This window comes from Rhinatrema bivittatum, chromosome 6, assembly GCF_901001135.1.
Source record: "Rhinatrema bivittatum chromosome 6, aRhiBiv1.1, whole genome shotgun sequence".
Lineage (NCBI taxonomy): Eukaryota > Metazoa > Chordata > Amphibia > Gymnophiona > Rhinatrematidae > Rhinatrema > Rhinatrema bivittatum.
The window spans coordinates 308416126-308444095 of NC_042620.1; the positions used below are offsets into that span (position 1 = coordinate 308416126).

General features: G+C 48.2%; 1 protein-coding gene across 1 annotated transcript in view; it reads right to left on the bottom strand.

Annotated features, from left to right (window-relative positions):
• LOC115094721 (exocyst complex component 1-like) overlaps window positions 1-27970 on the bottom strand; it is a 340680-nt gene that overhangs the window by 205765 nt on the left and 106945 nt on the right. Inside the window, exons 8-9 of the mRNA XM_029607978.1 lie at window positions 19949-20058; window positions 12822-12971 (exon numbers count right to left, since the gene is read on the bottom strand). Coding sequence (XP_029463838.1) covers window positions 12822-12971; window positions 19949-20058 — 260 coding nt within the window. The remainder of the gene's footprint in view (window positions 1-12821; window positions 12972-19948; window positions 20059-27970) is intronic.

A 27970-nucleotide genomic window follows, 5' to 3' on the forward strand; every position in this document is an offset into this window, starting at 1 on the left:
GGGATGGAAAGTGACCTCCTTCTTTGGGACCATGAAATAGATGGCATACCGACCTGCACCCTGTTCCTCCGGAGGGACCGGAACCATGACACCTTAACCCTGCAACTTGTCTAAAGTCTCCCGAGCCACCCACCATTTTTCCAACAAACCACAGGGGGAGACTAAAAAGAGGTTGCAAATGGGGCATGCAAATTCTAATGAGTAACTGTCTCTTATGACCGTGAGTACCCACTGATCCTGAGTAACTTTGGTCCACTCCCCGTAGAAACAAACCAGACGGCCCCCTAAAAAAGGAACGACACAGTGGACTGGCTTGCCTCATTGGGAAGATTTCACCCCCTGAGCTCCCCCTCCTGTGGTCGCAGTGAAGAGCCAACAACCTCCCAAAAATGTCTGCCAGGACTGACCACGACCTTTCAGCTGCTTCTGCGATGCTGGGGTACCCCTCATATGACGAGGCCTTCTACCATCCTGAAAATGGGAATGGGACAGAAAAGGCCGCTTGGACTTAGGCCTATCCTCTGGCAACTTGTGGACCTTGTTGTCTCCCAACTGTTTTATTAATTGTTCCAGATCTTCACCAAGCAAAAGACGTCCTTTGAAAGTTAGGGAACCCAATTATGATTTGGACGACACATCCGCTGACCAGTGATGCAACCACAGCAGCCCCCTGGTCGACATAGCAGAGGCCATAAGCCAAGATGAGGTCTGCACTAAGTCATACAAAGCGTCCGCTACATATGCAACTGATGCCTCTAAGCATTCAGTACAAGAACCGTCCATGCTGGGCATAGCCTGATCATAGCCTGTAGTTGCTGCACCCAATGCAATAATGCTAGTTGCATGAAACTATAACAGATGGCCGCTCGTAAACTCAAGGCAGATACCTCAAACATTCTCTTGAGATGAACCTCCAGCTTGCAATCCTGGACATCCTTTAAAACTGTGGCCCCTGCCACAGGAATAGTCGTCTTTTTGGTGACCGACGCCGCCACATCCACCTTCGGCATAACAAAAAGCTGCAACATCTGCTCAGGCAAGGGATAAAGCTTCGATATAGCTCACCCACTCACAGACTGGCATCTGCTGGCATGGAAGCATTAAGCCAGGAGTCTGGACTGATCCGGGTATATACAGGGAACCTAGATGTTCCTGAGCTGATTATCCTACTTTTTTCCCCCTGTGTTTCCTATATTTTATGTTTAAATTGTTTATTAATCAGCAACTTAGTACACAGATTCCTCTGGAGTACAGTGGTTCTTATGCACTCCCTTGATACAATTCCATATTCATTCAGTGACACACATTATGAATTTTTCCCCTGCCCCAAAATGCAGAATGATAATGAATCGATAGGCATCCTCTACAATCCAACAGCTTACCCAACACCACACCACACAGCTCCATATATCCATAAGTCTCAGGTGATTTTAAAACTAAACTAAAACGCTCTTGGAAGTATCCCAGCTTAGTCATTCAAAATCAAACTTCATATTCGGGAGGACAGAGTTTGAATAAGTTTCTCCCAAATCACCAGAAATGATTTCTGCAGCTTAAAAGAAATATGAGTGGCCATATTTTCCATCTGCATCATATCATGAAACAAATTTTTCCATTTCCAAAAATGGAGAAAAATAAATCCTAATTTTCGACAAGTCAACTTTTGAGCTTTGGATCTTAAAGATTTTCAATTATAACGAATACTTTTGTTATGCCTGTTGCTCGCAGACGGCTGCAACCTCGCGTACTTACTAGGGATGTGAATCGTTTTTTGACGATTTAAAATGTCGTCCGATATATCTTAAATCGTCAAAAATCGTTAGAGGCGATATACAATAGGAATTCCCCCCAATTTATCGTCAAAAATCGTAAATCGGGGGAAGGGGAAGGGGGAGGGGAAGGGCGGGAAAACCGGCACACTAAAACAACCCTAAAACCCACCCCGACCCTTTAAAATAAATCCCCCACCCCCCCGAACCCCCCCCCCCCCAAATGTCTTAAATTACCTGGGGTCCAGTGGGGGTGTCCCGGTGTGATCTTCCACTCTCGGGCCACGGGTGCATTAATAGAAATGGCGCCGGCGCTACCTTTGCCCTGTCATATGACAGGGCAAAGGTAGCGCCGGCGCCATTTTGGTTCCTGTCCCCCGACGTCACAAGCGCAGGAGATCACTCCCGGACCCCCGCTGGACTTTTGGCAAGTCTTGTGGGGCTCAGGAGGCCCCCCCAAGCTGGCCAAAATTCCCTGGCACCGGCCAGGGCAAAGGTAGCGCCGGCGCCATTTCTATTAATGCACCCGTGGCCCGAGAGTGGAAGATCACACCGGGACCCCCCCACTGGACCCCAGGTAATTTAAGACATTTTGGGGGGGTTCGGGAGGGTGGGGGATTTATTTTAAAGGGTCGGGTGGGTTTTAGGGTTGTTTTAGTGTGCCAGTTTTCCCGCCCTCCCCCGATTTACGATTTACACGATTTAAAAAAAACCAAAACCGCGACGATCCGATTCCCTCCCCCCCCCAGCCAAAATTGATCGTTAAGACTATTGATCACACGATTCACATCTCTAGTACTTACTTCATGCACTGCTCTCCTGCCCTCCCCAAGGCTGCTCGCAGCTCGGGCCAGCTTTCACTGCCACGTTCCCCAGCACTACTCATAGCGCCCTGGATGCCGCCGCCATCTTCCTCAACTTCGGGCCTTCCAAGGCGTGCCACCGGGCCCTCCTTTGAAGCCTCCTCAGTGGGAACCTTAGGGACATCTCCGATTGATGACATCAGACCGGTGTATTTAAATTCTATCTTTGCCCTCAGCTAGCCGACTTGGCAACAAGTTCCGTTCGTCTTCAACTACTGCCTACGTGTTCCTGAGACTATGCTTCATGCCTTGGACTTGGACCTTGTCTGGTACCCACTCCTTGGGGGCCAGTGCATGCATTGGGGACTCGCTCTCCTTGCGTACCCTGCTCCTTTGGCTGGGTCTGCGTCTCCTGGGTTCTAACCTGCAAGGCCTCCTGTTCCTTGGGACTACCTCTGGGACACCTCAGCTATCCGTGAGTTCTACAGTGGGACTTCCCCACTCCTCGGGGTTGCGCCCACAGCCTGAACAAGACTGACCGTGCCTCCCGCTTCTCGGGACCACATTTACATATTACAGTGACTGCCAGAGCTTCCCCGCTCCTCAGGGTAGCACTCTCCGGCTTTCCTGGGACTTGCGTGCTTCCCTGCTCCTCGGGGTTGCGTCTACATACATTATTGAGACTGCCTATACTTCCCCTGTCCTCGGGGCGGTGCTATGTCATCACTAGAGGCTCAGCCTGGACTTCCCTGTCCTGTGGGCTGGCCTACGGCATTACAGCATCATCCTACACTGTACAGCTCCTCCCTTCAGGATTGCCCTCTAAAGTACCTCCTGATTGGCCAAGCCTCATGTCCCCCACTTTGCGGTCTGTCTGGCATTACTTCCCTCAGGGTCCCTGCCCAGGTACAGCCTCTAGTCTACTCTCCACGGGGGTCCTCTCCTGGTGCGGCGGAATAGGGATGTACATTCATTTTCAACGCGTTTGAAATCCGCAATGCATAAGTCCCTATTCGTTATATTCGTGGGTTCGCAAAACACATCACGATCCCCCACAAATACAACATATCATATTAGTTTCATTCTTTTGGCTTGCAGTGATTTCTTTGCAGCCATTTGAAATAGGAGATAAACCAGCCCTTTCCTATGAGCCATAAGTGACCTCATAGCCCTTTCATAGAGTGGGTTAGACAGGTTGTCAAGGAGACCAGAATGCAACCTATCAGAGCTAAGCAATGTAAGCATTTTTCTAATGCAGCCAATCGCTGCTCTCTCTCAGTGCTCTGTGATGCTATTCCTGATGATGCAGCACTATAGTATTTATACGTTAAGCACGCGGCGTGCCACGCACTTTCTTTGCGGGGATGGTCTGGGGAGGTGGTCCGGGGAGATGGCTGCACTCAGAGCTAGTCTGAGTGTCTGAAATCTGTATTCAATTGCTCGCTACTTTGATAGAATTTTCCATTGAAAAAGATATTTCTTTGATTTGGCTGCAGTACCGCAGCTAGCCATGCTTTATTTGACCGCACTTTTTTTTTTTATTGATCTCAGACGGTCTTTATGTCTGTGCCACTGAGACAAGCTGCTAGCAGTGGCATGTTGCTGGTTATTTTTATATTTTACCCCATGCGGTAGGTTGCAAGCAGGATTTGGATGTTGTGGGTGGGAGATATATTCAATTGCTAGCTACTTTGATAGAATTTTCCATTGAAAAAGATATTTATTCATTTTTACTGCTGTGCAAAGCAAGCCATCCTTTTTATTTAACTGCAGTTTTTGTTTTTTTTTATTGAACTCAGGCTGTCTCTTTGTGCTCTTTTAAGCCAAGAAGACAGTGCACGCACTGGGCATCAGTGGGCACTGGACAGTTTTGCAGACTCACATATATATTATTGGGAGAGCAGTGCTCTCTGAAGCCAAATCCCCAGTGGGCCTCTTTTGTAGTTACAAGCTTGGTGTTTGCACAATACAGTGGTCCCAGTTTTAGTGTACATCCAGGCACAGCCTCGTGGGCCGGTGGGTACTGTTGCAGACTCACGTATATTGGGATAGCGGTGCTCTCTGAAGCCAAATCCCTCCTTACAGCCCTATGAGGGCTTAACCTCTAATGCTGTGCCTGTCCGTCCAGGCCTTATGTCCCTAGAAGGGCTTGACTTCTATCCTCGAATGCTGTGCCTGTCTATGCAGGCCTTACGTCCCTCCAAGGGCTTGACCTCTAATGCTGTGCCTGTCCATCCAGGTCTTATGACCCTACGAGGACTTGACCTCTACTGCTGTGCGTGTCTGTCCAGGCCTTAAGTCCCTACGAGGGCTTGACCCTAATGCTGTGCCTGTCCATCTAGGCTTTACGTCTCTACAAGGGCCTGACCTCTAATGCTGTGCCTGTATGTCCAGGCTTTACAGCTCTATGAGGGCTTGACCTCTAATGCTGTGCCTGTCGGTCCAGGCCTTATGTCCCTAAAAGGGCTTGACTTCTATCCTCGATTGCTGTGCCTGTCCATCTAGGCTTTACATCCCTATGAGAGCTTGACCTCTAATGCTGTGCCTGTCCGTCCAGGCCTTATGTCCCTAACAGGGCTTGACCTCTAATACTGTGCCTGTCCATCCAGGCCTTATGTCCCTACAAGGGCTTGACATCAAATGCTGTGCCTGTCCATCCACATTTGGAATGTAAGAACATAAAAAGCTGACTTCAGATGTTTGGAGCTTGCATATTTCATATGCTGAATAGTTTTCATGACCTTCATAATATGGGCCATGTTCCTGAAATCTTTCTTAGGTGCCATCAGTAATGTTGCCAGTACTGTAGAAAACTGGTTTTCCCTACGAGTGCTTGACATATATCCTCAAATGCTGTGACTGTCAATGCAGGCCTTACGTAGCTACAAGGGCTTGACCTCTAATGCTGTGCCTGTCCATCCATGCCTTATGACCCTACAAGGGCTTGACCTCTAATGCTGTGCCTGTCCGTCCAGGCCTTATGTCCCTTGAAGGGCTTGACCACTATCCTCGATTGCTGTGCTGTCCATCCAGGCCTTACGTCCCTACAAGGGCTTGACATCGATCCTCGAATGCTGTGCCTGCCTGTCCGTCCAGGCTTTACATCCCTCTGAGGGCTTGACCTCTATCCTCAAATGCTGAGCTTGTCCGTGCAAGCCTTATGTCCCTACAAAGGCATGACCTCTAATGCTGTGCCTGACCATCCAGGCCTTATGACCCTACAAGGGCTTGACCTCTAATGCTGTGCCTGTCCGTCCAGGCCTTACCTCCCTACAAGGGATTGATCTCTTTCGAATGCTCTGTTTGTCCATCCAGGCCTTATGTCCCTACCAGGGCTTGACCTCTAATGCTGTGCCTGTCCTTCCACATTTGGAATGTAAGAACATAAAAAGTTGATTTCAGATGTTTGGAGATTGCATATTTCACATGCTGAATAGTTTTCATGACCTTCATAATATGGGCCATGTTCCCGAAATCTTTCATAGGTGCCATCAGTAATGTTGCTAGTACTGTAGAAAACCGGTTTCCCTATGAGGGCTTGACATCTATCCTCTAATGCTGTGCCTGCCTGTCCATCCAGGCTTTACGTCCCTATGAGGGCTTGACCTCTATCCTCGAATGCTGTGCCTGTCCATCCAGGCCTTATATCCCTAAAAGGTCTTGACCTCTAATGCTGTGCCTGTCCATCCAGGCCTTATTTCCCTAAAAGGTCTTGACCTCTAATGCTGTACCTGTCTATTCAGGCTTTATGCGTTTATAAGTGCTTGACCTCTAATGCTGTGCCTGTCCGTCCAGGCCTTATGTCCCTAAAAGGGCTTGACCTCTAATTCTGTGCCTGTCCATCCAGGCCTTATGTCCCTAATGGGGCTTGACCTCTAATGCCTATTTATTTATTTAAAAAGTTTTTATATACCGCACTATGGGCAGGATCTGGCCGTCAAGGCGGTTTACAATGAGACATATATAGTTAAAAACAATACTATTATACATGTTATAACACAAAAATTAAAAATAGCATTAATTAATAATTTCTCCATACTTTGTTATAGATTCATTAGCAGTACTTATTATTTAAATTAGTTATGGCTGAAAGGTAGTCAACTAATATTGAAGGCAGCAGTAAAAAGATATGTTTTCAGTTGTTTTTTGAATTCCTTTTTGTTTTGTGTCAGTCTGATATCTTCAGGGATAGAGTTCCAGAGGTATGGACCTGCAACCGAGAAAGCTCTCTCACGTGTCATATCTAATCGTGCGAATTTGATTGTTGGAACTTCCAGAATACATTTGTCCATGAAGCGTAATTGTCTATTTGGTATGTATATTCTAAGCAGTGAGCATAACCATTCGGAATTTGCATTATAGATTAAGTTATGTATAATAGTAAGGATTTTATAGGAAATTCGGTATGATATAGGCAGCAAGTGAAGCTGTTGTAGAGTTGGCGTTATATGATCCATGCGGGATAAGTTAACTAGTATTTGAGCTGTAGAGTTCTGAATGAGCTGTTGTGGAAGGATAGTGGTATTTGAAAGTCCTAGATATAATGCATTACAGTAATCTAGGCTTGTCAGTATTAATGCTTGCACAACTGAGCGAAAATCTGAGGTTTTAATTTTTTTAACATGTGAATCTTGAAAATTGATTTATTTACTAGAGTTGAAATGTTATGTGACATGGATAATTTAGAATTGATAATGACACCTAGGTTTTTTACATGAGGTTTTATTTCTAGTATGTGATCATTGAATGTGAAGTTCTTTGGGGGTTGGAAGATGGAATCTGGTACTGATGAAATAAAAATCAGTTCTGTTTTCGAAGTGTTTAATTTTAATCTATTATGTGACATCCAGATTTTTATTGAAATTAAATATAGTTGTAATGATGAGAAAGTATGTTGCCATGAGGTTGTATATGGGACTAGAAATTGAATGTCGTCTACGTAAATTTTGAATGATAAATTTAAACCAGATAAAAGGCGACATAGCGGAAGTAAATAAATGTTAAACAGTAGTACAGAGAGTGATGAACCTTGTGGTATACCAGAGTTAGTGGTGTACCAGTCTGACTTGGAATTTCCAATTGTAATTCTTTGTCGTCTGTTGTGCCTGTCCGTCCAGGATTTATGCCTCTACAAGGGCTTGACCTCTAATGCTGTGCCTCTAATGCTGTGCCTGTCCGCCCAGGCCTTTTGTCCCTAAAAGGGCTTGACTTCTGATGCCGTGCCTGTTCATCCAGGCATTATGTCCCTAAAAGGGCTTGACCTCTAATGCTGTGCCTGTCCATCCAGGCCTTATGTCCCTAAAAGGGCTTGACCTCTAATGCTGTGCCTGACCATCCAGGCATTATGTCCCTAAAAGGGCTTGACCTCTAATGCTGTGCCTGGGCGTCTAGGCTTTACGTCTCTATAAGGGCTTGACATCTAATGCTGTGCCTGTCCGTCCAGGCCTTATGTCCCTAAAAGGGCTTGATCTCTAATGCTGTGTCTGTCCGTCCAGGCTTTACGCCTCTACAAGGGCTTGACCTCTAATGCTGTGCCTGTCCATCCAGGCCGTATGTTCCTAAAAGGGCTTGACCTCTAATGCTGTGCCTGTCCATCCAGGCCTTACATCCCTACTAGGGCTTGACCTCCTGTCTGTCCAGGCTTTACGTATGTACAAGGGCTTGACCTCTAATGCTGTGCCTGTCCATCCAGGCCTTACATCCCTACTAGGGCTTGACCTCCTGTCTGTCCAGGCTTTACGTATGTACAAGGGCTTGACCTCTAATGCTGTGCCTGTCCGTCCAGGCCTTGTGTCCCTAAAAGGGCTTGACCTCTAAAGCTGTGCCTGTACGTCCAGGCGTTTCATCCCTACTAGGGCTTGACCTCTAACGCTGTGCCTGTCCGTCCACATTTGGAATGTAAGAATGTAAAAAGCCTGCTTCAGATGTTTGGAGTTTGCATATTTCATATGCTCAATAGTTTTCATGGCCTTCATAATATGGGCCATGTTCCCAAAATCTTTCTTAGGTGCCAACAGTAATGTTTCTAGCACTATAGAAAACTGGTGGGAGTTGCACTCTAGTTCATCCTCTATCTTCCCATAGTTTACAGAGGCACTGTGTAAACTACAAAGTCAACATAGGTTGATATTGTAGATTTGGGTGGGATATGTCGTCAGTGCTTCTTTTGGTCCTATCGGCTGAACCCTCATTGCAAAGGGAACCCTCAGTCTCTGGCAATTAAAAATACTAATCCTTCACAGCATGGATCCTTAATTAAAAACAAACAATTTTCTTTTAGTTTCCAGGGCAGAGCAGAGAACTTCCTCCGTCTTGCTCAGGAAGTCATGATCTGTTTGCACATGCTTAAATCCTAATAATTTGTACCATTATACACTCTAGGGGCCAACCTGTTCCAGGGAGTCCTTTCCTGCTCAAAGGAAAGGGAACTCTCCCCAGGGTAGCCGGCTTATCTCTTAGTAGCTGTTGACCCATGTTGAACCGCTATTCACATGGCACCCTCCTCAACATCACCACGCTTTGAAGACTCATGCTCCACTCTAGGGGTCAACCCATTCCGGGAAGCCCTTTCCTGCTCAAAGGAAAGGAAATCTCCCCGGGGTAGCCGGCTTATCTCTTAGTAGCTGTTGACCCATGTTGAACCGCTATTCACATGGCACCCTCCTCAACATCACCACGCTTTGAAGACTCATGCTCCACTCTAGGGGTCAACCCATTCCGGGAAGCCCTTTCCTGCTCAAAGGAAAGGAAATCTCCCCGGGGTAGCCAGCCTATCTCTTAGTACCTATTGACCCATGTTGAACCATTGTTCACATGGCACCCTCCTCCATCTTGGCCTTGAAAATTCTCGTTTGTATATCAGCTAACTCCTCCAGATTTTAAAAGACCAGCAAGAGCACACTAAACACCAATGGAAACACCCCACTCTAGGGGCGAACCCATTCTAGGGAGCCCTTTCCTGAGTAAAGGAAAGGGAACTCTCCCAGGGGCCAGCCTGTCTTGCCCCTATCAAAACCAGAGGGACCTGACTACCTCAGCTCTGCCAGCCTGTTTTGCCCCTATCAAAACCACAGGGACCAGACTACCTCCGATCTGCCAGCCTGTCTTGCCCCTATCAGCTTTCTGCCATTCTGCCTTGCTGCCATACACCAGATGACTCACTCAACTCCTTGTGGTGTTCTTGCCACTATCATGGTTCCTCAGTGTGTTGGTGCTAGTCTTTCTGCTTGCTATGTTCCCCCTTCATTGTGCTGTAGGATATTGAAGCCACTTGTCTTGCCACTTTGCCTGTCGTGCTGCCTTCGAGGGTTCATGCATCTTTTATCGGTGCTCTCTTTTGAAGCTGTGGTGTGTTTTTGACACTCTCACTGCTGATTTGCACTTCCGTTAAAGCACTCTTGCCACTCCTGGTACCCATTTGCCCCTTTAAAGTGCCTTAGGCTATTCATGCCACTTTGGTGCCACTTTGCCACAATCTAAGTACCTTGAAGCTCTTTTATCATTCTGATGATTGCTCCCCAGAAGTTTCATCAGAATTGATAAGAAAACTCCAATTCTGCAGCCAAAAATAGGCTGCAAATACTTCCCTCATTGACTTTAATGGGAAATCAGAAAACGAATAAAACTAATCAACGAATTGGTTTCCCCCCCTATGAAGCAAATACAATGAATTTGGGTCCTGGCGAAATAAATTTTTTCCTTCTGCACATCCCTACCGTGGAACCTCTCCATTGCCTCACCCAGAGCTCTCTGCTGTCTCTGACTTCGTCTCCCGGTGGTGCAGGCCTGTGGGCGTCCTTCCCACAGGTAGTAACAACTTGCACCTCAGGCCAAGGGCCCACATACCCACAAATCATAACATCTTGGACTGCTAGAATCACAGTATTGACCATGAATTATAAAAGCAAAAATTGGCCCTAGGACTAACCTTTGTTTTGTTTTAATTTGTTTTTCTTTTTGTTTTAATTATTCCTTCATAGAACTAGCCTTCATTTGATAGGCAATTTAAAAAGAATCACTTTAGTCTAACAGCCAGTGTCATAGCCATAAAATACTTCTAGCTCTTCCCCAAAAAGCTATTAAAACTGAAGCAACACTTAAAAGGTCATTTAGACTGTCCGATAGGCATGCCGCTACTGTTTTTGGTTGGATCAGGTCCTCTTAGTTGAAAAGCTTCTTTATTTTGTAGCAGAAGTGCTTAAAGACATAGGTCGAACAGATTGCCACTTGATTGGCTAAAACAACTGGAGAAAAATCATACTTTAATAAATTACTTCCTTATCCAATTCTTGAGCTAGATGCTTTTTCCCAGAGAGATAGTTGATTTAATGGTCACCATAGGGATCATTGTACAAGACTAATTCACAATGTAGTAGAAAAGGCCTATTTATACCTGCAGATATGTCTCCTTACTAATTTATATTCAGTCATCCTTAAGGAAGAATACTGTAAGCACTTTTTTTTATCCATTACAGGAAAAACTTCTTTCAGCTCATAAAAATTTCCCATTTCTATCAGGGACACAAAACTCTTCTCATATTCCTCCTTGATGTCTGCAATAGAAAGATCTATTGCATAAATATTGGGGAGAGGGGGTCTTTTTCTTTATTTTATTTTTTTTTATATTTCCCATTTGAGACTTTAAAGCTCCTGGGAAATTATATACATACCATGCTAAATGCTCCTGAGGAATCTTTATTGCATGAGATAAAGCATCAAATCCTTCATCCTGCTTACAAAGCACAGAAAGCTAATTAAGGAATTTGAAAACTTATTTGAGCAAACACTAGTGGAAAGGATGCTGGATTTCCGGATTCAAAAACAGATGGGAATTAAATTTTGCTAATATGTGGCTGTGCAGTGCTCTGTATGAGCTGCTTTCAAAAAGACCTCCATTTAACAAATGCAATGTTCTACAATGCAGGGTAAACATATAACTGTATACCATAGAGCTTGTTGAATGCCATAAATATCTTATTTTTACATACCCCGTAGTTTATTCACCATAATTTAATGCAGTACATGCTCTTCTGCTGCCACGCCTGATCTATTGCGGCTACAGGGAGCATAACATTGATAAAGTACAGGTCTATGGAGGGCTTAAAACATCCCTATGAACTCTAAGATGAAGGCTAAAATTATTTTAAGCAGCTTGAAACTCACTGGTTAAATAGCTTTTAACTTTGCCTTTTGGTGTTCAAGGGAGCCATTTGTTCCTCTTACCATCGCGAAATGAAAAGTAGTGAAGATTGAAAAATTTCTTAGAGGATCTTCTTTTTTTCCTTAAAATGATATATGGACTCAAAAAAAAACCTTTGAGGGGAATGGGAGCATATCCAAATTTTTGCTTGCTACTCTGTAAAAATAACAGGTGCATGGCCCAAAATAAAATTCATGTCTTAGGTGTATGCTCTTAATTTGCTTAACCGTGAACCCTCTGATGGGAATGGTACCATAATCAAACTCTGGCACCACTACTCTGTAAAAATTACAGGTGCATGGCCCAATCAAATTGTATGTCTCAAATAAAATGGTCCGACCAATAAGACATATAATGCTGCTGCTCAATCAGAAGCTCTTCCATCAATTGGAAGCAGAGAATACTGGCTTTAACTGCAACACATTTAGTATTTATTTATTTATTTAAAAGTTTTTATATGCCGCGAATTGGGCAGGTACCTGACCGTTTAGGCAGTTTACAATACAATACACATAATTTAAATAACAGTACAGACAAATTCTCTGTAATACATCACAGTTATTACATTGGCTAATATCAAGAAATATTTCTGTTTACTTTAAAACAACAGAAGTTATCAAAGGCAAAGTTATTTTGCTATTGAAAATTATATGGTTGATTAACTGATTTTGTAAGCAACGGCAAAAAGATATGTTTTTTAAATTATTTTTGTATTTGATGTTAATCGAATTTCTTCAGGAATAGAATTCCAAAGAATTGGGCCTGATGTCACAGGATTAAAAAAAGAAAGTTGTCTGATTCCATCAACAGAATGAGGTACTAAACCAATTGTTCTGGATTGGTATAGCATAAAATCAAAGGAACCTTGAATTGGCATTTGAAATAAAGGGAACTTCTGATAAAGTGCACAATATCCGGATACTGCAAAGAAGGCTCTGACTTACCAATGTTTCACCATTTTAGATTCCTCTGAAGATACTTCTTGAATATACTGCTACAGTTAACTCCATACTTGCTTGAAATAAAATTAAATGGAAAGTGGGTTTGTACCTTAGTGAGATCATCGAAGATGACAGCATTAGAGCTTTTTATCCAGGCCATAAGTGGAATGAATGGCAGGAGCTCTTGGTGGTAGGAGGTGTGATTTGGGGAGGTCAGTCTCCCAGCCTGGTGCACCAAAGCAGATCCATGATCACTACCCTTGAAAAAGGCAAACAAGTAAAATACATGAAAAGACTTACATATTTTCTTTCCCTTTGAAAATTAAGTGCAAGGGGGTAATTATTCAAAACCTGGCCGACTAAGGGAGTAATTTTCTAAGCCTATCGCATGCGAAAAGTCCCTTTTCACATGCGATAGCCTGTGAGGAGGCGGATGCAGCGTTTTCGCTGGCGGCGATAAGGTAAGGACCGTTATCGTCGCCAGTAGCGCGTCCAATAGCGCCACCTTTCATGGTGGAGCTATTGGGTGCAAAAGCCGGCAGCGATAACACTGCGGTGGTGCGATCATTGCCGGCTTTCGCAGGCCTGCCCCGCCCCATTACCACTGGATTCACCATTCTCGCAGAGAATGGAAAATCCAGCCCTAAGTAACTTAGCCAGACAACACTTATCTGTCTTAAGTTACAAGGATATTCAGAATATCCACGTACAAAGCAATTCTTAACTGGATAAGTGTTATCCAGCTAAGTCTAGACATGCTCATTAGCAGGTATAGACTTAGCTCATTAACTTATCTGGCTAAATATCAATATCGCTACTTAGCTGGATAAGTTTTCCGGTTAAGTAGTGCTACCCAGATCTGCCCATTGCCCGTCTACTTTTTCTCTGGCTAAAATATAGGCAGTTGAATGATTCATCCGGCTATCTAGCAGCCGCTGAGTTTACCCGAATATTCAATGGCCACTAGATAGCTGGATAAGTACTACTTATCTGGCTATCTCCCATTTGAATATCAGGCCTAAGATAACTTTTCCACTAGGTGAACTTTGAAAATTGTTCCTATAATATCCATTCACTGCAGGTATACTCTCAAAACAACACTAAGTAGAAGAGCTCTTTCCACCGCTGGCCCTGAACACTGGAACTCACTCCCACCAGACCTCAGGCTTGAACAATCAACACCCACCTTTAAAAAAATACTTAAGACCTGGTTGTTCAAACAAGCATTCTCCTAACCCAATTACCCTAGTATAGATCCCAAGGGTAGACCCTGCCTTTGACATTTCCACAAGTTTCTTCCAGCACTAATAAACTACTCATAATTTCTCTTTCTCCCAGTGAACATCATGATAGTCGGCTTTAGGCACCGCAAAGACAGTCCCAGCAATTATACTCACTGTTCCTCAAAGTATTTTGTATTTAAATTGTCTTCTCCTTGTTCATTGTTAGATATTATATTATCCAATTTTCAATTCTCCTTGTTCATTGTAAGACATTATACTATATACTGTCATTATAACTGTTGTAATGTAAACCAAAGTGATTAGTAACTCTGTTACCAGAACTTCGGTATATAAAACAGGTAAATAAATAAATAAATAAATATATATGCATAGTATGGTTGAGTATTCAGATGGTATAACTAGAGTGTGATTAGACTGGTTGAATATTTAACAGTTTATCTTCAGTGTAATTTCAGAATGGCTACTTATTTAATTTACTTGCAGTATAATTATAATGTCCCAGGAAAACCACCTTGAATGAGCCTATAACTGTCAGATCTCAGAAGCTAAGCAGAGTTAGGTCTGGCAATACTAGGTGCTGTGGGCCATAGAAGGCAATGAATGGCAAAGCACTGGAGTATTTTGTCAAGAACATCACAGTTGCACTGTAAACTATCATGGCCAAAATCTGTGAAAACAAATCAAGTACATCCCACCACCAATATCAGGAGCTTGTGTACTAATGGGCATTAGTTTTAACACCCTTATTAATCTATTATGTCACAATCCAGTGGCAGAGGAGAGGATCAGCTTGCTGTTGGCTGGAAAGAATAAGTACTGTTTGGTGACATTTTTAAAACTTAAAAGTATTGGGGAGAAGTAAACTATTGAGGCATATTATTTAGTGTGTTCATGTGTTTTGCTTTAAATAGGTAGTCAGAAAGTCAGGCAATAAACAGAAGTTTGCGTGTTTTGCTTTAAATAGGTAGTTAGAGAGTGAGGCAACCAACAGAAGTTTGTGTGTTTTGCTTTAAATAGGTAGTCAGAAAGTCAGGCAACAAACAGAGGTTTGTGTGTTTTGTTTTAAATAGGTAGTCATAAAGTCAGGCAACAAACAGAAGTTTGTGTGTTTTATTTTAAATAGGTAGTCAGAAAGTCAGGCAACAACCAGAAGTTTCTGTGTTTTATTTTAAATAGGTAGTCAGAAAGTCAGGCAACAAACAGAAGCTTGTGTGTTTGTATTTCCCAATCCTCCCACTCCTCTCCCACCCACCCCTAGCTCATTCTTTAATTTATAGGCAGGTGTCACTTTCACACTTCAAAAAAAATCTGCCTTTTAACTTAAACTCAGAAATTCCACATACCTTATCAAGAGTTTGATCATTCCCTTCTAGGTCACTACCAGATATATAGTGAATACACTAATACATTTAAATGACCCTAATCATACGCAATCCTACACCCATAGTAACCTAAAACTTAACTAGGAACTGAACAAATGTGAGATGAAGGCAGCAGTCCAGCAGCAAGAAGGGGGCCTCCCAGTCTTTTGCATCGAGTGTCACATGTATGCTTTTTTACCCGCCGGTGAGAAGTTGTATGTGTGCATCTGATGCAAAGAGATCCTGTCTCTCAGAGAATGAGTCCAATCTCTGGAGTATAGAGTAGCAGACCTGGAGGAGCTGAGGCAGACAGAGAGGTATATAGATGAGACATTAAGGGAAATAATAGCCAAGTCCAAATTCCAGTCTGGCATCCCTGGTGCTGCCTTGGAGGAGGAAGGTCTCATGATCGGACAGCATCAACCTGATGCAGCAGGAAATGATCCTAGGACCTGCTCTCCAGGTGGTGCATTGTCCTCTCGCACCAAGGATGTGTCTCCCAGGCTTCTGCCAAGAAGGGAAGGGTTAGGTTGGCCGTCATAGTTGGTGATTCGATTATTAGGAATCTAGACAATTGGGTGGCTGGTGGGCGTGAGACTGGGAAGCCCCCCTCTTGCTTCTGGACTGCTGCCTTCATCTTAAATTTGTTCAGTTCCTAGTTAAGTTTTAGGTTGCTATGGGAGTAAGAATGTGTCTAATTAATATCCTTTAAACGTATTAGTGAATTCACTATATGTCTGGTAGTGGTCTACAGGGGAATGATCAAACTCTTAATAAGGTTTTTTTTGGGGGGGGTTTGTGAAAGTGGCACCTACCTATAAATTAAAGGATGAGCTAGGAGTGGGTGGGCGAGGGGTGGGAGGTTGGGAAAATACAGTCTAACTTCAGTTAGTCAGCCAGAGTGACTCACTGCTCTCTTGATTAACAAATGTTGATACCTAATCAAACCAAATCACACTACCTTAACACCTTTCCAAGGTCAGTGCTGAACTTTTCAACCTTTTTACTTAGGTATATACTGCTCCTTGCTTATTTCTAGCTTCTGGCTACTTTTTTTTTTTAATATACAAGCACTAACTTCTTCTTATTAGCTGCCTTACAGATTATTAAAAAAAACTCACTAACTACTGCGCATTAGCTGCTTACTGTCTGACTATTTAAAAATACAGTCTAACGTTAGTTTATTCCCTGACTATTAAAAGCACAAACACACACAAACACACTAAATAATATTCCCACATAGTTAACTTCGTTCCAATAGTTTTAAAAAAGAAAAATTCTCAAGCAAAAACTTACTGATTCCTTTCAGCCACCAGCATGGTGATCCTCTCCTCTCAGTGCTCCCACTGTATTGGTAGTATATTCTTTTAAATAGACTAAATGTTATGAACCCTGCTGTGGAGCTATTCCCCGCGAGCAGGCCCGACGCGGCTGGTTGCCGCCGGAGTCGGGCTTTCTCGCGCGGCCAGAGCCGTGGTCTCTCTTGGCTCACGCGGCTCGGAGGCTGCCCATCGTGTTCCCCCCTTGTCGCGGCCGGAGCCGCGGACTTCCCTGCCTTCTATGTGGCAGGAGGCCGCCGCCGACATCCCGTGATCTTCGCGGCCGGAGGCTGGGGCCTGCCTCCAGGCCCAGCCCTGCGTCTGCATCATCGACGTCTGTGCAGGACCGCTGTCCACGGTCCTGCACAGTCCTGCTGCTTCCTGCTTCCTCTAGGCACACGGCCATGCCTCTCTTCTGAATTTAAAGGGCCCACGGCTGGATATGCCCTGGGCCCCACCTATTGACTATTTCCTGTGCTAGCCCTATAAAAGGGCTGATGCTGCATTTCCTGGTAGCCTTGCATTGGAGTGACTTCAGCCCTGGAGGCTCCTGCCTGCCAGCGCTCTGACAGGTCTTTGATCTTCTTCGTGGAGCTCCTCATCTCGTCTGCTTCGTACCATGTCTTTGTGCCATGTCTTCGTGCCTGAGGTCCCTGTCCAGGTGTCCTGGTGTTTCGTCTTTGGACGTCCCACTTCCTGATGTTCCTGGTTCCTTGGTGTTCTTGTTCCAGAGCTTCTGAGCCTTCTGTTCTGCCGGCCGTGGATCTCCGGGTGACGCTTCTCTGTCTGTGGAGATGCCGGCAGTGGACTGGTGTCCTGTGCTCCTGAGCCGTCCTGTCTTGCTAGCCTTTGTGGAGCTCCAGATGACATCAGCTCTGTCGTCGAAGTTCTGCCTCAGCTGGATTCTTCCATGTGCTCGTCCCGCTCTCCTCGTGGTCCATGACCAGCCTCCTTGGGCTGTGTAGGGCGCGTGGTGGGACAGGGTGGTCCGTGACCAGCCCATTGGGTCCGCCCGTGAAGATGGGCTGAGTAGAGCGCCCTGAGAGACAGTGCCAATTTCCACCTTCCCAGCTTCTTGTCTTGTCTGGACTTCAAGTTCCCCGTCTCGTCTCTGGTGCCGTTGCATCAGCCTTGGTGTCATGTCTTCAACAGCTTTGGTGTCATGTCTTCCACAGCCTTGGTGTCATGTCTTTGCATCAACCCTTGCCTGTGATGCTGTCGCTTCAACCCTGGTGTCATGTCCTCGTGTCAAGGCCTCCATCTGCCCTCATCCTCAGGCCAGCCTACTGCTCCATGCCGATCCAAGCGGCAGGTCCAAAAGGGCTCAGAATGGTCAGAGGACCGTTCACCTACCAACATCATCTTGTTGTTGGCATGGGAGCATGCAGGCCTGGCAGAGAGTAAGACCGTGTCTCTGCCATCCTGGGACACGTCGCCAACCCTCAGCTCGGTCCTGGATCCGTCTGAGGTACGGCTGAGGCACAAGGGCACACTAAACACCCCGCAATGTAACAGAATACAAGGCCTTTCGAGGCCGCCTACACAACAGAATGCAAGGCCTTTCGAGGCCACCTACACAACACTAAAGGAAATTGGTCTGTATAATACCACCTTTAACAGGTTCTCCTCATACCTACATAATAGATCTTACATTGTCAAAACCAATTACAATGAATCCAATCAAATTCCTCTCACTCATGGTGTTCCTCAAGGATCCTCTTTATCTTCAACTCTTTTCAATATCTACCTGCTTCCTTTATGTAAATTACTTTCAAATCTTAACTTAAATTATTTAATTTATGCCAATGATGTTCAGATTCTTTTACCTATTAACGCTGATCTTACTAATACACTAAACTTCTGTAATTCTTACCTTAATACTATACAACAATTACTAATGCAAATATCACTTAATCTTAATCATAATAAGACAGAAATTCTATATATAGGCAATAAATCCTCTCCTGAAATAGACATTCATCTTAACTCTCTATCTAAAAACAACATTCTAGTTAAAACAAGAGACCTCGGAGTCACTTTAGACTCAGAATTCATCTACAAACAACATATCAACAAAAACATTATCAACATATCAACAAAAACATTATCAAAGGTTTCTACAAACCTCAAATTTTAAAATGAATTAAACCTCTCCTTCATCATCATGACTTCCGTTTAGTTTTGCAAACTCAACTATTATCCAAATTAGACTATTGCAATGTTATACTCCTTGGACTACCTTCTACTACCATCACTCCACTTCAATTATTACAAAATGCAGCTGCACGAATACTTATTAATCACAAAAATCAGATCACATCTTTCCGGTGCTAAAAGATCTTCACTGGTTGCCTATTCTTTATAGAATACAATATAAGACCATGGGGCAGATTTTGAAAGCTCTGCGCGCGTAAATCCAGCCTTATTTACGCGCGCAGGGGACTTGCGCACCGGCGCGCCTATGTTGCATAGGCCGCTGGTGCGCGCAAAGCCCCGGGACGCGTGTAAGTCCCAGGGCTTTGCTTGGGGGGGGGGTGTTGATGGCGGTGCGACATTCGGGGGCATTCCGGGGGGGGGGCTGTGGGCGTGGTGCCAGCCCAGGGGCGTTCCGGGGGCATGTCCGAGGCCTCCAAATGAGCCCCCAGGCTAGGGAATGGCACGCCGGCAGCTGGCCGGTGCACGCAAATTATGCCTGCCAACTTTCTGAATAAAGGAAGGGGGGATTTAGGGCTGGGGGGTAGGTTAGGTAGGGGAAGGGAGGGGAAGGTGGGGGGGGGGGCCGGAAAAAAAGTTCCCTCCGAGGCCGCTCCGATTTCGGAGCGGCCTCGGAGGGAACGGAGGCAGGCTGCTTGGCTCGGCGCGCGCAAGTTGCGCAATTGTGCACCCCTCTGCGCGCGCCGATCCTAGATTTTATAACATGCGCGCAGCATATGCAGCATATGCAATTTGTGATGCGCTGTTTAACGCATTCAGTACAGCGCTATCACGTACGATAATGCCGCAATGCGTGAGATAACAGCCTATCACAAATTGATGAATGACCCCTTAAGTTAGCCAGATAAGTAGTTCCTCCCAATTATGCCCCCAGAACGCCTCTTTTCTATCTAGTTAGAGTTTAGCTGGATAATGACTTATCTGGCTAAAATATAGCCGGATAAGAGGCTGAATATACCAAAACTTGCCATTTAGACAACTAATTTATCTGTCTAAATGTTTTTTGAATATTTACCTCCATGTGTTTAAGTGTTTACAGTGTATATACAGTTTGCATTTTGAGGTTTTGGAAAAGAAGTATGTTTTAGCATCTCATACCTGCTGATGGAAAATGCTGGTGATATGACCAACAAAATTCTTTTCGAAGCTCTGTCTCAAACTCTCAAACTTTATCAGCTGCTCAGCTATAGCCTGTAGCTTCCGGTGTCCTTAGAAAGCAGGAAAGAAATGCATTAGAGTAGGCAGGCAAATCAAGGAACTTCCTAAGGAATTGTGAGGGCTGTGTTTTACCCTGCATCATATGTGACAATGTGCAGTGTTAATACATGAACCTCAGCAAGAAAACATTTCTGACCAAATGAAACTGATAAACATTTGGGAACTTTTCCAATGTACCATCCTGCAGATCAAAGGCATTGGCAGAATCATGCTAGCTAATAGCTTGACAGCTTTGCTTCTACATGAATAGCTTTATAGAACCACCCTGAGAAATGAAGGTGTCTGGAAAGAACAGACAACTTGAGAGATTGCGTAAAATGATAAAACTGCTAAAAGAACTCACGCGGGCCAAGCATCAAAGACATGAGAACTTAGTAAATTTTGAATCAAGTATTGCAAGACACAGTTGACCTTGTGGGAGTGGGTTTTTTTTTTTTTTGCATTTTTTCTTTGTTTTTATTTTTTTCTTTCAATTTATTTTGTTTTGGCTATATTAAATGTTCTACTTTGAAATTAAATTTTTGTTTTTACCTGGTCCTTGCTTATTAGAAACATCTCTCTAAAGGGCTAATTTTCAAAAGGATTTACATGCATAAATCCTGGTTCACACATATAGTGTAATGTGGGCCCGGGCCCAACGCGAGTAGGGCTAAAGCAGGGGGGGGGGGGGTGTGGAGAAAGGGGGAGCCGTAAGGGGTCAGTGCGCGGATAGCGGGTAAGGAGGGGGGGGGGAAGGAGGGGACGCCGTAGGAGGTCAGACGATTGGTCACCAGGGCGCGTTGCTAAGGCAATGGTCGGCCCTGGTTGGTTCAGGGCTGGCACGTGTGGATCAGGGGTTGTGATCCAGAACGTGCGTGCCGGCCAGGGGGATTCGCGCGGCGTAGCAGCGGCGAGTTTTTCGTTCGGCGGCGGTCAGCGGGGGTTTTTCCGTTCGGTGGTTTTCGTTCGGGGTGATTTGCAGGCACGTCGGGACGAGTGAGCGGCATGGCGGCACGGGAGCGAGCGGAGGAGGACCCGAGCGGCACGGATTCTGAGGAGGCGGCGTGGGTCCCTGGCGATACCGAGGCAGCCAGCGAGGAGTCCGAGGAGGAGAGGGGCGAATTGGCGGTCTTCCGGCGCGGTCTCGCGGTGCTGGAAAGGGTGAGCTGGGGTGCGGCCAGGGGGGGTGACCGGGATGGCCGGGGAGAGATGGTCGGGCCCACTGGGAAGCTGGGGGTCTGCGCCGCAGATGCAGGGGAAGTGACTGGGCTGCGACGCGAGGCCGAGCCCGGGGGGCAGGGCCGGGGAGGGGGACAAGGGTCTCTCGTGCACGCAGGCGCGGTCGCGGCAAGGGGGCGGGGCGGCCGGAGCCGCTGTCGTTGCCATCGGAGGAGCAAGTGCTGGTGTGGGGAAAGACGGGGGGGGGGGGGGCGCGCGCGGGGGGGGCGGGGGGAGGGCCAGCGGGGGAGCCTGCAGGGGCCTTGTGAGTCAGGGGGAAAAGGGGGAGGGGTACCGGGGAGTGCGGGGAGCGCGGGGAGCCACGGGGACGGGGGCTGGGGCATGCATTCCCGGAATGGGGGGCGGGGCCCGGGCTGCACGATGGCCGGGTGCGGCTAGCGACGGGAGTTGCGGGCAGTAGGGTTGCAGGGGTAGGCCGGGGGCGGGGGTCGCGTGGGCTTACGACGGAGGGGGGGTTTGACAGGCTCGGGGGCCTTGGCTTCGACAGCTATGGGATGGGGCAGGGGGCGGCAGGTTGCAGCACGAAGAGGGAGCGAAGCGGGCGGCGGGGGGGGGGGGGGTTTGGACATGCAGGGTAGGCCGGGGGTCAGTGGATCGGACCCCGCCTGCCTGGGGTGGCTGGTGGGGCAGGGGGGGGGTAGACTGGGGGTGTGGGGGGTGGTGCGAGGGGGTCGGGCAGGGGGGGTTCTCGGCGGCGGTCAGCGAGCGGAGTGGGGTGATGGGGCTGGCTGGGCGCCTTCTCCGTCGCTTGCTGTGATATCATTACAGGAGGCCGCGGCGGCAGAGGACCACGAGGAGGCGGGCTCGTCCAGGCACGAGGAGTGGAGGAACGTGGCGCCGGTGGCTGGTCGGCCGGGCCGGTCGGCACAGAGCCGGGGACCGGGAGTGGGGACAGGGGATCCTACGGACGCAGGTGAGTTGGTCATCTTCCCGCGCCCGGGTGCAGGGGCGGCAGTGGGGGTGAGCGGGGAGGGTCCCAGTGCGGGGGGGGGGACGGAGGGGTAGCGGGGGCCGTCCGGGGTCTCGGCTGTGTGCGGGGGACGGAAGTGGCGGCGGGCGGGGCTAAGGAGAGGGGCGGTAAGCGGGGCAAATCCCGGAAGCGCAGGAGGCGGGCCAGGGAGAGCTCCTGGAATTCATCATCGTCCTCTTCCTCGTCATCCTCGTCCTCCACCTCTTCGGAGTCGGCGGTAACGGCGGCGGTCGTTGCGGTGGAGGATTAGGCGCCGCCAGTTTATAGACATCTTTCAGTTGATGGAGGGGCGAAGGGGGCGGCGGAAGGGGAAGAAGCAGCGGAAGAAAAGCGAGCGGGCGGTGGGCGGTCAGCAGAAGGTGGCGCGAACTATCCATAATTGTATGCATGCGTTTCTGCGTTTGGCTAGTGTAGTGGGACATCGGGATCCGACGCAGTACGGGCCCTTATTAGCTTACGCGGACGCGATATTGGCGGCAAGCAAAACGTACGAGGGCTGGTTGTGGTTAAACTACGACGAACGTTTCCGCGACCGCATGGAGGAGAATAAATTCATGTCCTGGGGTTCCCAGGACGTGGGGCTGTGGCTTACACAGATGGCTGCTAAGGTGTCGATGGGGGCCTCCGGGTTGGGGGCGTCGGCGGGAGAGGGGGGGACGCGGCCATTTCGGAGTGGGATGCCCGCGGGGGGGGGGCAGCCAAGGCGGGGGTGGGGCGCAGCAATGTCTGCTGGCGCTTTAAACCGAGCCACTTGCATCTTCCCCGACTGCAAGTTTAGACATGCCTGTTCACACTGTGGGGCGAGTCACCCCGCATTGCGATGCAGTAAGCGGCAGGCGGAGGGAACGGGAGTTGCCCCTGCCATCAAAGGCCCCGGCAAGTAGGTGGATGCGGCTAGCGGCCACGCCCGTCTGCGTCTCGGCGATGCTTCCTTGGCTACAGGTGTATCCGGTGGAGCGGGCGGCAGAGCTGTTGCTGCGGGGGTTTACGGTGGGTTTTAGGATCCCGTGTTCGGAGGGGGGTATCGAGGGAGGGGGGGCCAATTGTCCTTCGGTACGGCGGCTGGTAGCGGTGGCGCAGGACAAATTGCGGGGGGAGGTCGAGTTAGGTCGGATTGCGGGCCCGTTTGCGGTTTCCCCGTTTCCCAATCTGGTGCTTTCGCCGTTGGCGGTGATCCCTAAGAAGGAGGTGGGAAAATTTTGGCTTATACACAATCTCTCGTTTCCCGAGGGGCGGTCGGTGAATGACGGGATCCCCAGAGAGTTGTGCGCGGTCCGGTACGCTTCTTTTGACTCAGCGGTGCAGGTGGTGTGGCGGTGGGACTCTGATGGCCAAGGCGGATATTGAGGCGGCGTTTCGGTTGTTGCCGGTTCATCCGGAGAGCTTTCATCTGCTGGGCTTTCGCTTCCAAAAGGAGTATTACTTTGATAAATGCATGCCTATGGGCTGCTCAATCGCATGCGCGTATTTCGAGGCGTTCAGTACTTTCCTTCATTGGGTGGTGGAGCGGCGGTCGGGTTCTCGGGATATCGTGCACTATTTGGACGATTTCCTCTTCGTCGGACGGGCATCGTCGGAGGTGTGTCTTCAGGGTCTTGGTTGCTTCCAATCGGTGGCGGCGGAGTTTGGGATTCCGCTCTCCGTGGAGAAAACGGAGGGGCCTCGTACCAAGTTGGTTTTTCTGGGGATAGAATTGGATTCGGAAGCTATGGTGTCGCGATTGCCGCTAGACAAGGTTGAGCGGCTGCGCGGTGCGGTGAGAAATGCGCGGTCTCGGCCCAAGCTGTCTCTGGTGGAATTACAATCCTTGGTGGGGAGCCTCAACTTTGCCTGTAGAGTGATTCCGATGGGCAGAGCGTTCTTACGGCGTTTGTCGCACGCGATGTCTGGAGTTTGAAGACGACATCATCGGATACGGATAACAGCGCCGATGCGCGCGGATTTGCGTCTGTGGGACAATTTCCTGGAGGCGTTTAACGGGGAAGCAATCTGGCAATCGAGTCCCTTGGCCAATCATGATCTGGAGTTGTGGACGGATGCGGCGGGGTCGTTGGGATTTGGAGCGAATTTCCAGGGCGCATGGTGCGCGGCGGGGTGGCCTGAGGACTGGGTGTTGGCAGGGGTCACCAAAAACATCACGTTTTTGGAGTTGTTTCCCATCGTGGTGGCCCTGCACGTCTGGGGGGAGCGGCTACGGGGAACGCGGGTAGTGTTCTGGTGCGATAATCAGGGAGTCGTGGAGGTCATCAACAAGAGGGCAGCTCAGTGCTTGCTGGTGTCGGAATTGTTGCGGGAACTCATCTTACGATGCATGTTGCTCAATGTGACCATTTGGGCCCAGCATGTGCTGGGCGTGGATAATAGCGTGGCCGACTCTCTTTCTCGTTTCAAGTGGGAGTTGTTTCGAGAACTGGTGCCGGAGGCGGATCTGTGCGGAGCTCCTGTGCCGTCTTCCCTATGGAGGTTCGGTTCCCAGAAGCATGGAACCTGCTGCGGGCCTCACTAGCCCCATCTACATGGTCAGGTTATGTAGGGGGTGCCAGGAAAGTGGCCGCGTTCTTGTCTGCCTTGGGGTGGTCGGGGGGTCCGGTATTGGATGTGGCGCTGGTGCACTTCGTGGCATGGGCTAGGAGAGAGGGTTGTACTCAGGCTGCGGTGGGGAGGCAGTTGGCGGGTTTCTCATTTTTTATGCGGGCCCATGGGTGGGGTTTTCCCTCGGGTCGGTTTGTGGTACGGCGCATGCTAGCCGGCTGGTTGCGTACGGCGGGGCGACGGCGGGATGGGCGCTTACCGATCACGCATGACATATTGTTGCAACTGTGGTATGTGCTGTCGGGACTTTGTTCGTCTCCTTACGAAATGTCGCTGTTCCGAGTGGCGTTTGTGTTTGCCTTTTTTGGTGCCTTTCTGGTTAGCGAATTGGTGGCCAGATCGGCCAGGAGCGCGGACAGTCCGGGTTTGTTGGCGTGTCATGTGGTGGTAACGAGCAGATCGGTGGTGATTCGTATCCCTCGGTCTAAAACGGATCAGCAAGGCAGGGGGATGTGGGTCGCGATTACGGCGGTTCCGGGGTTGCGGTCCTGTCCGGTTGCGAATGCGGTTCGTTATTGTCAGGAGCAGCCTCTGTCTCCAGCGGCGTTCCTGGTTCATAGGGATCTCCAGCCGCTTACTTGGTACCAATTCGAAGTGCTATTGCGCCGGGCCTTGGTAGCGGCGGGTCATGATGTGCGAGGTTTTGGGACTCATTCTTTCAGGATTGGGGCGGCGACTGCTGCGGCTAATGCGGGTTTAGCCGAGGGGGTAATTCAGAGGATAGGGAGGTGGCGGTCGCGGGCGATCCAGGGGTATATTCGCCCAGGGCAGGGGTGCTCTGGATGGTAGACTAACGCTTGTTTCCTTGCAGGTGCGGCGGCCGAAGGGAAGTCCGTATGGATCATTGGGCATTCGTATGCGTTTTGGGCTTACAGACATGCCTGCGGATGACCTTACGGGCCACACTTGGACTTGACATGCAGAGGGGTGCGGGTGTACTGGTTGGGGCGGAGGGGCATGGTTTGGGACGAGTTGATACCAACTCACGCAGGGAACGTGAGCGGTTGGGTCCGCCGCTTGCCCTCATGGTCCATTTGGGGGGCAATGATTGGGGAAAAATGCCCGGGAAGCATTTTATTAGCATCGTCCGTAAGGACTTGATGACCGTTTCTATACTGCTGCCGACCACCGTGCTGTGCTGGTCGGACATAATTGTGAGGCCGGCTGAGTGTGACCAGGTTATCTGGCGCAGGAGCCGGTCAAAGGCCAATCAACAAATTGGGTCCTGGTTGGCCCGGTTGGGCGGCCGTCATATCCGGCATGAGTGGTCTTGGGGGAAAGTCACGGGATTGTTCGAGAAGGATGGGGTTCACCTCTCCTTCTTGGGGATGGACCTATTCCTGAACTCCATTCAGGAGGTTTTAGAGGAATTGTTTCCACGTTAGTGCGAGGCCGCATCTTTGGGGGTCACTGGGCATGGGATGGCCCGAGCCGTAATGTTTTGTTATTGTTAGACCAAAGGGGGTTTCAGCTGGAAGTGGATGGAGGTTGACAACTGGGGCTGTTGTCAGCGATGGGGCTCCTTGCTGGAAGGCGGCGGGAGACTCTGGGCCAGGCTCCTTGCAGGTTGGCAGCGGGAGTCCACCCGGGTTGGCTCCTTGCAGGCAGGTGGCGGGAGCATGAACCCGGTGTGCGAGGCTGGAACATCGAGCCGGATGGCTGGTATGGACTATCCTGCCGGGGAGCGGCGGATGGTTGGGGGCTGGATGCTGAAACCGTGTTACATTGTTTATATTGTTTAATGCTGGCTCGGGCCTGTATGTCAATAAAGCTGCGGCCTTATTTCATCCAATTAATGTCTACTGTTATTTATTGCTATGTGAAAGGATGGTGGCGAGCGAGTGTGGTCACGGATGCCCATATTATTGTACACAGTATTCAAGGTGCGGTCTCACCATGGAGCGATACAGAGGCATTATGACATTTTCCGTTTTATTCACCATTCCCTTCCTAATAATTCCCAACATTCTGTTTTGCTTTTTTGACTGCTGCAGCACACTGAACCGACGATTTCAATGTGTTATCCACTATGACACCTAGATCTCTTTCTTGGGTGGTAGCACCTAATATGGAACCTAACATTGTGTAACTATAGCATGGGTTATTTTTCCCTATATGCATCACCTTGCACTTAACCACATTAAATTTCATCTGCCATTTCGATGCCCAATTTTCCAGTCTCACAAGTTCTTCCTGCAATTTATTACAATCTGCTTGTGATTTAACTACTCTGAACAATTTTGTATCGTCTGCAAATTTGATTACCTCACTCATCGTATTTTTTCCAGATCATTTATAAATATATTGAAAAGTAAGGGTCCCAATACAGATCCCTGAGGCACTCCACTGCCCACTCCCTTCCACTGAGAAAATGGTCTATTTAATCCTACTCTCTGTTTCCTGTCTTTTAGCCAGTTTGTAATCCACGAAAGGACATCACTACCTATACCATGAAGCCTCTCATGAGGAACTTTATCAAAGCCTTCTGAAAATCCAAGTACACCACATCTACTGGTTCACCTTTATCCTCTAAGCCACTCTTTTTAAAATAGTTTATATGTAACATGAATGTTGAATTTTAGTTATTACTTGACATGAAATGGTTACAGCTAGCCTCTTCTTCCTTCAGTTTTTTGGGGGATGGTACTTTTGGCATTTTCACAGAATGCCATCATCCCTAAAGCCAGCCCTACTCTCATGGTAGGTGGAGGGTGTTGCGTCCGTCAGTCGCAGATGGCCGCGACTGCTCTACCTTACCTCTTTTTCTCCTCTTTCGCTCTCCTTGGGCAAGATGGCTGCCTCCGGTGCCTAGTGCCATGGGTCTCGGCGTTTCCAAACCAGCACGGGCGTCCCCATCGCCATGCTCATTCCCGTGGCCTCCTAGGGCATGAGCGCGCACATCTCCTATGCTCAAATACACATCATGGCAGGAACCTTGGGGGCGGCCCCACCGCATGACGTCAGTACCTCTGGGTATATCTAGCCTCTGCTTCCGCTACCACCTCGAGTTAGCAAAGACTTCGGTTTTAGCTACTCTGACTGCTCTAAGCTGCTTGCTTAGACGCTGCTTCGACTTCAAGGGCCTCGCTCCTGTAGAAGCTTTAGGTACCCGCTCCTTGGGG